Here is an 8,424-nt window from a genome sequence, read left to right on the forward strand (position 1 = left end):
ACCCACTGACCTAGATCACAGGTAAGCCTGGATGATAATGCTTGAACGGCATCAAGAGGTTATTTCATAGATGGGAAGAAAGAAGTTCACGGGGGAAGGTGAGTGACCAACCCTTCCTCAGAGTCCTGCCACGAATCAGGGCAAAGTCAAGACAAAGTCAGTGCTGCCCCTGGGGAGGCTAGGAAGCCCACCTGGCTCTTTGGCAACGTGGCCTCAGGCGGCATCTTTCCAGCATGATGATCAAAGTACGCATTCTTGAAGCAACACTAGGTGCTTAACAAACTTTGGCTCCAGTCCTCACAACAACCTTGTGAGGTAGGTTCATTCTTAGTCTCTCCTTCTCTGATGAGACCTAAGGGCCACCTAATGAGTGGGGGTGCTGCCTTCTCTGTGAGACTAGGGATAAGTCTCCCCTCTACATCTTGTAAACACAAGCTGCCCCTAATTTGGGAATCTACATACACCTCAGGAAGCCAATGTCTCCCATCTGTTGTACAACCAACCCCTCTTTTGTCCTCCATCCTCAAGTTCTGAGCAGGTCAGGCCACACCACACACATCCCACATCGGAAGGCAGGCCGAGATCCCTGAGACCCTATCAGGACAAGAGAAGGGAGGCAGGACCCATGCTGAAAGCCCTGCCCCCACCACCACCATCTGGGGCAAGGGAATCATTGTGTTGGCACAGGGTTCCTGGGCTGGGGTAATAAGGAAAGAAGAAACCAGCCAGGTCCTGACGCAGTCAGAAGCCTCCCCTCTCCAGGAAAGGGAAACATGTGGCTCAGAACTGAAGTGACTAAGGCATGGGCAGGCCTCAGGGGCCTGCTGGTTTCCCACCTCAGGGGGACGGGTTGGAGAGTGCAAGGTCCTCACAACCCCAACCCCCAAGGCCTCCCCACACCATACTGTTAGAGGCAGAGGGAGAAGGACTTCTTCACAGATTCATGAGGCAAAGGCCAGACTGACATGAGGAATAAGGTAGGTGGGAAAGGGGACGTTGGAGCCGGTCTCCCCTCTGTCAGCCCTCACTGTGCCTCCCTGCCTTTCTAGAGGCTGGTGGTAGGAAGGCATTAGCTGAGGATTAGATCCAAACCTAGCCCCGCCAGGCACCAACCCAGAAGCTGGAGGAGCGGGGTCATACTAGCTTTACACTTGCCACGTCTCTATCCTTAAACTGGCTATCTAGTCAGATGGGGGAGGCAGGGGACAGTTCCTTCACCACTCAACACAGAGCAGAGGTCAGGAGAGGGACCCGCTTTATAACACGGCCAGGGAGCCCGAGTCCTGGCTGGGCCTGGGGGACACTCAGCCCCACCAGCGGCAGGTCCGGTCCATGCCTCAGTTGGCACCTGGCCAGGCAGTCAGTCGGAGGGGCCTTGGCACGCCTGACAGTCCTTCATGTCCTCAGAGTAGTCTTCGATCTGGATGGTCATGGTGTGGAAGTGGAACTTGCCCTGCAGGCGGGTGCTGGCTGCCTTCAGCACAGCCTGGCCATCTGCATTCTGAGCTAGGGGCCGAGAGGACACACCAGGAGAGGCACCAGACAACGATTTACTCACTCGGGCCCTGAGGAAGGATCGGGAGCCCAGCTCATTCCCTACCCCCCAGCAGGACAGGGTACGGGCATCAGGAAGGCCCCCCCACCCCGATCCCACCCCTGCACCGGGCCACCCTCGGGTTCCCACACTTGGCACAATCCGAGAGCAGGGGCAGCGTGGCTTTAAGGCTGGGAATCTATGCGCTGCCACCTAGGCGCTGGCAAAGCCTGGGCAAGTGACGTGACCGCCCCACCCCAGCCCCAGCCTCAGTTTCTTCATCTATAAATGGGATTGTGATGCCCAAACGAACTAAGGTCTCTAAAGTGCTCAGCATGGGGCCAGGTTCAAAGCAGCGGCTGCAGACGTGTGAGGGCATCAGGCGCTTCGGGGCTGGCCCCAGGCCTCTGGCGGCCTCTGTCCCTCACCCTGCCCTGAGGATCCTGACCACTCACCGATGGCGATGTGGACCGACAGCACGGGCTGGGCCACGGTCAAGGCCCAAATGTGCAGGCTGTGCAAGGCTTCCACGCCTTCCACCGACAGCAGCAGATCCCGAACGGCTGTGAAGTCCACACCTTTGGGGGTCCCTGAAGGGCGCGGGGACAGGGGCTTAAGGAGCCTGCTCCCTCCCGCCCCTGCCGGTTCCTGCTGTTCAAATGCTGCCTCCTCACAGAAGAGCGCCTTGGCCAGCAGATCTGATGCAGCCCCCTCCCCCCAAATGATCTCCATCATATTGCCCTTTTGTGTTCTCCTCCTCACACCTGACACTGTCTGAAATGACCTTGTCAGTCTCTTGCCCGTGTCCCCCTCTAAAACGGAAATTCCACAAGCACGGGACAGTCTGCTTTGTTGACCACCGTATCCTCAGTGCCTAGAACAGTGCCTGGCCCAGAGCAGGTGCCCAATGACTATTCTTTGGAAGGAAAGAAGGGAACCTGGGGACCCCTGCACCCACATGGGGCATCAACATCGTCACTTGTATCTGGGTTGGTCACACTCCTGGGGAAAATGCTCCGACCTGCAGCCACACACTCCCACTGACTCCAAATCAGCACCCAACTGCAGACTGACCCTGGCCGCACAGAGCCCCATGACCCCGCCACCCTGGGCCACAAGAAAGCTGGTGAATGTGGTAACTCAGGGTGGACCATTTGCCAGCACTGAGGAAGCCCCCCAAGCCCAGCCACGTGCTCCCCGAGGCGGAGGCCTCAGAAAGGAAGGCACTGAGCTGGAGGGCATTTGGGAGGCTTGTCCAACACCCACCATCTTGTTTTCTGAGCCTCAGTCTGCCTCCTGTGCAAATGGAGACTGAGGAGGTGTATGGGGGAGGGGTGGAGCGTCCGGTGCTACAGACACCACCTAGAAGTTACCTGACTAGGCAGGGAGGACACACCCCAGCAGGGAGGGGACACCTTGCGGCTAGAGGGAAGGGAAGATTCGGTCCAGGGGACATTTCTAGGAACAGCCACACCTGCGGGCTCAGCTTGATGCCAAGACCGGCCTGGGGCCCCAGGAGGTTTCCCAGCCTGTGCCAGGCTCCAGACCATGGCTCCCTGCCAATGTGCTGGGACTCCCCTGCACCCCCCCCCAAACTTGTTAGTGCTGGAGAGCCCAGAGCAAAAGGAGAGCCCCAAGCCCAGGTTACCTTCCATCAGCACTAGGAGCACATCTCTCAGGATGGTCAAGGTTGTCCCCAAGACCAGGATGGAGAAGAGGAAGGTGCAGATGGGGTCTACATACTTGTACTCTGGCTACAGAAAAAGGGGAAGGCAGAGCCGTGGCTCACCACCCAACACCTCGGCCTCTCTCCCCCTTCCCACCCAGCGCTGAGTCGGGGAGAGGGGCTCTCTGCAGGGTGGGCACAAGCCTCCCCCTGGCTCTGTCTCCCAGTTCTCTACCTTTGCTCCTGTGTCCACAAGAACAGGCAGGGCAGATCACAGCTCAGGATGCGGCACAGTCCCTTCCCACCCCTCCTTGCCCAAGGGACAGAAGTGTGAACAAAACTAAAAGGAATCTTAGACACCAATGGTCCAACATCTCATTTTATAGATGGAGAAACTGAGGATCAGTGGGCACAAAGGACTATATATCACACGGCTAGCAAGGGGTGGAGCCAAGCTGGAACCCCAGCACTTACTACACCCCTCTGCCTCTATGTGATCTGCCCCAAGCAGTGGCAGCCCACAGGCCTGGGGGTTTGAATCTGGCTCCACAATTTCCCTGCTGTGTGACACCATCCAGGTCACTGAACCTTTCTGAGCTGCAGAAAACACAACCAGCTGCTCTTCAGGATTGTTGGTGAAGATCAGAGGTGCTGACACTTGGTGGGCATTGGGTAAATGTTCCTTCCCTCTCCACACACAGCTGGGAGGGAGCTAGAGCCTGGGAAAGGGCCATGTGTAGAGAGGAGCCCCCAGATGATCTATACTCTCCCACCCACACCCACCCCCGAGCCTCCCTCCCTCTGTCCCCAGCTCTGACCTTGAAGTATAAAATATAGGCTGCCACCAAGATGCCTATGCTCTGCAAAAAGTCTCCAATCACATGGATAAAGGCAGCTCGGACACTGGGATTCTCCTGCTGCTGGCCGGTGTCATGGCTGTGCCCGTGGCCTGACTGGTGAAGAGTCAACCCCATTCTGCAGAAGCAGAGACAAAGCCACGGGCTCGCTGATGTAGCAGCTAGAGGCCCCCCAGGAGAGCTGGCCTGCCTGTGGGACAAAACTCCTAATCCCCAAGCTGTCTATTCCCTTTGCCTGGTGAGGATCCCAACCCACCTGGCCTTGGTTCAGAGAACCACAGGAGAATGGGCTCAGCTCCAATGCCAGGCTAATCTGGGCACAAAGATGCCAAATCTCAGAACAGGAGGGCACCATGGAGGTCATCTAGTTCCCCCCACCCTTTCACAGAAGGGGAAGCTGAGGCCTAGAGAGGGAAGTGACTTGCCCAAGACCACTGAGCCAGGGAGAGGAAGCCCAAACAAGACACCCATGTTCCACAGACCCTGCTTCTCGCTGACACCAATTTCAGGCACACCAGCTTGAAAAAGAACTTGGGATTCTATCCCTAGGGACATCTGCTCCTGTAAGAGCTAGACTCATGCCTTCCCATTTCGGGTATGAAGGCTCCTGGTTTACTCACACACACACATATGGGGGGAGGGGTTGGCGGTGGAGTTGATGCTGGCCCAGACTCCCAGCTCTCAATGGCCTCAGCCTAGGCCTAAGGCAGGACTGAGGTGCTCCAGGAAGCAGAGCTCAGGCCACTAGGGAAATTCTGGTCCTGCGGCCTGTGCATGGCCTCCTTCCACTGAGAACAGGCATGCAGATGTTCGTGTGCAAAGTGGGAGGGAGGCCTCACAGGGAACAGAGGCCACACTCACATGATATTCACGGCCACAGCGCAGCCCGACGTGATCAGCATGGTCCCCCCTTCGATCTCATAGTCCCCAGAGATAAGCCGCTCCACCGCCAGGAACACCAGCACTCCAGTCACGACCCAGATGGACAGTACAGAGAGCAGGGCTCCCAGGATCTCTAAGGAACAACCCAACCCCCAACACCCATCTTAGCATGGGGCCCTAAGACTGAGGAGGACTCCCCATCCCTCCAGGATCTCCCTGCCCTCTCCCTGCACAGTCAGGGCCTGGATCCACCTGGGCTCTGCTGAAGGTATGGCTGGCACGGTCATGCCTCACCTCACCACCCATCTGTCAGAGTACATCAGAGCTAGAAGGAACTGAAGAGGTCACCTGGGTCAACCCTTTTTGTTTTACATGTAAAAAAACTGACTTACTAAAATATATACCTATTGCTCAGCTGACAAACTGAGGCTTCTGAGGAGAGACTGGGCCATCTCCCACCACGAGGAAAATGACAGTGCAGCCCAGAGATGAACTAAAGGGGCCTTAAAGCCTCTATCTTCCAGAAGGCTTTGCTGACCTTTCCCTGCCCGGGAAATTATTCCACATGGAATTCTGTGCAGAGTTAATGCCATACACAGTCATTTCTTCTTGAGGTCTGGCCATTTCATTTCTTAGGAAGGTGAACTCTCCTTCCCTGCAGACTGGAAGTTCCCAGAGGACAGGGAACCAGGGCTCCCCCATCAGACTGGGAGCTACCAGAAGACAGAAGCCAAAACGGACAACCTCTTCCCCAACCCAGTCACCCTCCTGGCCTCACTCAGGGATCCACCTGTTGCAGCCACCAAAGAACACACGTCTTGACCCGCCCCCTTTTCCAACCCCATTCCCACCCCAACCAGGGTCCTCACCGGCTCGCTGCCAGCCGAAGTTCATAGTCTTGGTGGCTGGTCGGGAGGACATCCAGAGAGAAAAGAGGCTGACGAGCATGCTGGCAAAGTCAGTGAGCAAGTGGGCTGCATCGGTCATGACTGCCAAGCTGTGAGCTAGGTACCCACCTGCAGGGGCAGGACCAGGGAGATGGAGGGGCCTTATCAGCTCCCCGTGGAGCCAACCTCCCAGACTGCGTGCGTGTGCAGCAGGGAAACCACGGGCTCTGGAGAAAGACCATGGATTTGGGACCTCTCCACCCATTAGCCGGGTAACCATGGGCAAGAGACTTTCTCTGAGCCCCAACTTCTGTGAAATGGGACTGACACTATCGACTTAGAGGGTGACTGTGAAAATCAAGGTCAAATAGGGCCTGAAAAGCATAGGAGGCGCTCAGGAAATGCTCTTTCCTTCTAGGCATTCAGGCCATCCCTTACACACTGGTTGTACATGATCTTGGGCAGATTACTTAACCCTGATGTGTGAGGGTTAACCCTCACTTAACTTAACTTAACCCTAGTGTGCCTCAGTTTCATCATCTGTAAAAGAATAACAACACCCACATGACCGTACAAGCTTGTCATGAGGACTGGATGAGACAACCTGCATGTAAAAGACTCAGCATAGTGAATGTTCAAGAAGTGGGGCTATTAGTAGTTTCTTTTTAATTAAGCAGGCTCCACACCCAATGTGGGGCTTGAACTCACGACCCTGAGATCAAGCGGTGCATGCTCTACCGACTGAGCCAGACAGATGCCCGGAGGCTATGAGTATTAATATGACTGGGAACATCCTGGAGAAAAGCCTTTTGGATCATGAGACTATCCATGCACCCAATTTCATTTAATTAGCCCAAAAGTTCTTACCAACGACTTCCCCAATCATGAACACCAGGCAGATGGCAGAGGCCACATAAAGCTGTCGCCGGGCCCGCTCCTTCATGGGGTCGAAGTGACTGCCAGGACCCTTCTGGGCATGACAGTAATGATTATTCTCAGTGACTAGCTCAATGGCCTGCAAGTCCAGGCCGGACGGGGGCAGTGGGATCCAGCCAGTCCCCTCCTGCCACAGAGATCCCGTGTAAGACCTGGCCAGAGAGGATGGGAGAAGGCACACTCAGCTCTGAGTTGGGGGCAAGGAGGGCTGACTCCAGTCCTCTCTCTCTGTGGGGCCTTGGCAAACGTTCCAATTTAAAGAATAGCTAAGGGCACTCCAAGCTCGACAGTCCCTGAGGAGTGACCAGAAACTCGTGTCTGGAGTGGGGTGCTGGGGAAATGACCAGTCCAGGAGTCTTGGGGTCTTAGCCCAGGGTGTTCCCTCCTCCCCCACCCCACCCGTGACAAAGCCGGAGAAGGCAAAGACCTTGGGACGTGGCCAAGGGGCAAGGCCAGTGCAGCCAAGCACGGAGAAGGAACAGAGCTCAGGCTCAGGGAGAAGGGCAGATGCCCCTCTTGTGCACTTGGGGACACAGGGCCTCCCAGGGCGGGGCTGCCCGGGGGCAAAGTGTTGGGCCAAGGGCGGGGCTCCAGGCATGCGGCTGCCCACTAGCGGGCAGGGGTCAGGATCTGTGCTCAGCCTCGAGGGGGCGGGGCGGGGGGGGGGGGGAGAGTGGTTCCCCCTGCCCAAGCTCGATTTCCCCTTTCCCTCCCCTCCCTCCGCCCCCTCTGTGCGGTCCCGGTTCAAGCCGCCGGCAAAACCGTCCACGGTAAACCGCAAACCAGGAGATGCGTCCGGTGCCGCTCAAATCCCCGCCGCTCCGCAGGCTCTCGCCTTACCGGGCTCCGGGCCTGGCGTCCACCAGATGCTGCTTCTCGGTGGGCTCCATGCGGCCACGCGCGCCGCGCGCTGGATCCGGGAAGCCGCGCGCGGCCGCCGCGCCCAGTGCGCCCTGAAAGTTGCGCGCGGGACGCTGCGCAGCGCGCGCCCACCTGCCCCGAAGGCCCCGCGCGCCGCCCCCGCCGCCCCCGCCGCCCCTGCGCCCGCGCCCCTCGCCCGCCGGCTGCTTCGCGAGGCAGCTCCCGCCCGGGCCGCGCTGGGGCCGTCCCGCTACCGCTCCGGCCGCTCCAGCCCGTCCGCGCCGAACGCTGCGCCCCGCGCCCGCCCGCTTTATCCGGCCCCGGCCACCCCGTGTGAAGCGGCTCGCTGCGCGTCGTGTGCAAAAGCCCGCGGGGAAGGGGGAGGGGAGGCCGGCTGCAAAGGGTTCCCCGGCGCTGCCCCCAAGCACCCCGTCTCCAGCGCCCCTGGGGCCCGACGAGCCGACCCCGCGTGACTTGGGACTGGGCGACGGCTGCGCGCACTCTCCCCCGCGCGCGGCTGGCCGCATCCCGCCGAGGCGTCCTCGGACCTGGGGGTTTGCGGAAATCCGCTTTGGGTCCCCTGAGAGCAGGAATGTGGCTCCTGAGGCTAGGCGTGTCTTCCCTTTAGGCTGGAGACTCCCGAGGTTGGCTGCGTTCTTCCGCTCAGGCTAGGGGTCTCCTGGGGGCGGGACATGCGTGCCCTCGGGCTGGGGCAGGAGCCCTCCTTAGGACTGGCTGTGACTGATGGACCCCTCCTAGCCACCGAAGCAGCGCCAGTTCCTGCGGTCCGCGCGCTCCGAT

The 8,424-nt window shown here is 58.6% G+C and overlaps 1 protein-coding gene across 4 annotated transcripts; it reads right to left on the reverse strand.

Moving 5' to 3' along the window:
• Positions 1-1,159: 1,159 nt before the first annotated feature.
• SLC30A2 (solute carrier family 30 member 2) lies at positions 1,160-7,754 on the reverse strand. Of its 4 annotated transcripts, none has more exons than XM_027577693.1 (8): positions 7,603-7,754; positions 6,694-6,914; positions 5,809-5,955; positions 4,919-5,072; positions 4,019-4,175; positions 3,183-3,288; positions 1,990-2,124; positions 1,160-1,501 (listed from the first exon to the last, which is right to left on the reverse strand). In XM_027577693.1, the coding sequence occupies exons 1-8, from the start codon at positions 7,650-7,652 to the stop codon at positions 1,404-1,406; spliced, it is 1,068 nt and encodes a 355-aa protein (XP_027433494.1). In that variant the 5' UTR covers positions 7,653-7,754; the 3' UTR covers positions 1,160-1,403. The 4 variants fall into 4 exon arrangements, with proteins under 4 accessions (XP_027433494.1, XP_027433492.1, XP_027433496.1 ...); XM_027577691.1 differs by having other exon boundaries at positions 1,160-1,506; XM_027577694.1 differs by having other exon boundaries at positions 1,428-1,565.
• Positions 7,755-8,424: the final 670 nt, after the last annotated feature.

This window comes from Zalophus californianus, chromosome 4, assembly GCF_009762305.2.
Source record: "Zalophus californianus isolate mZalCal1 chromosome 4, mZalCal1.pri.v2, whole genome shotgun sequence".
Classification (NCBI taxonomy): Eukaryota; Metazoa; Chordata; class Mammalia; order Carnivora; family Otariidae; genus Zalophus; species Zalophus californianus.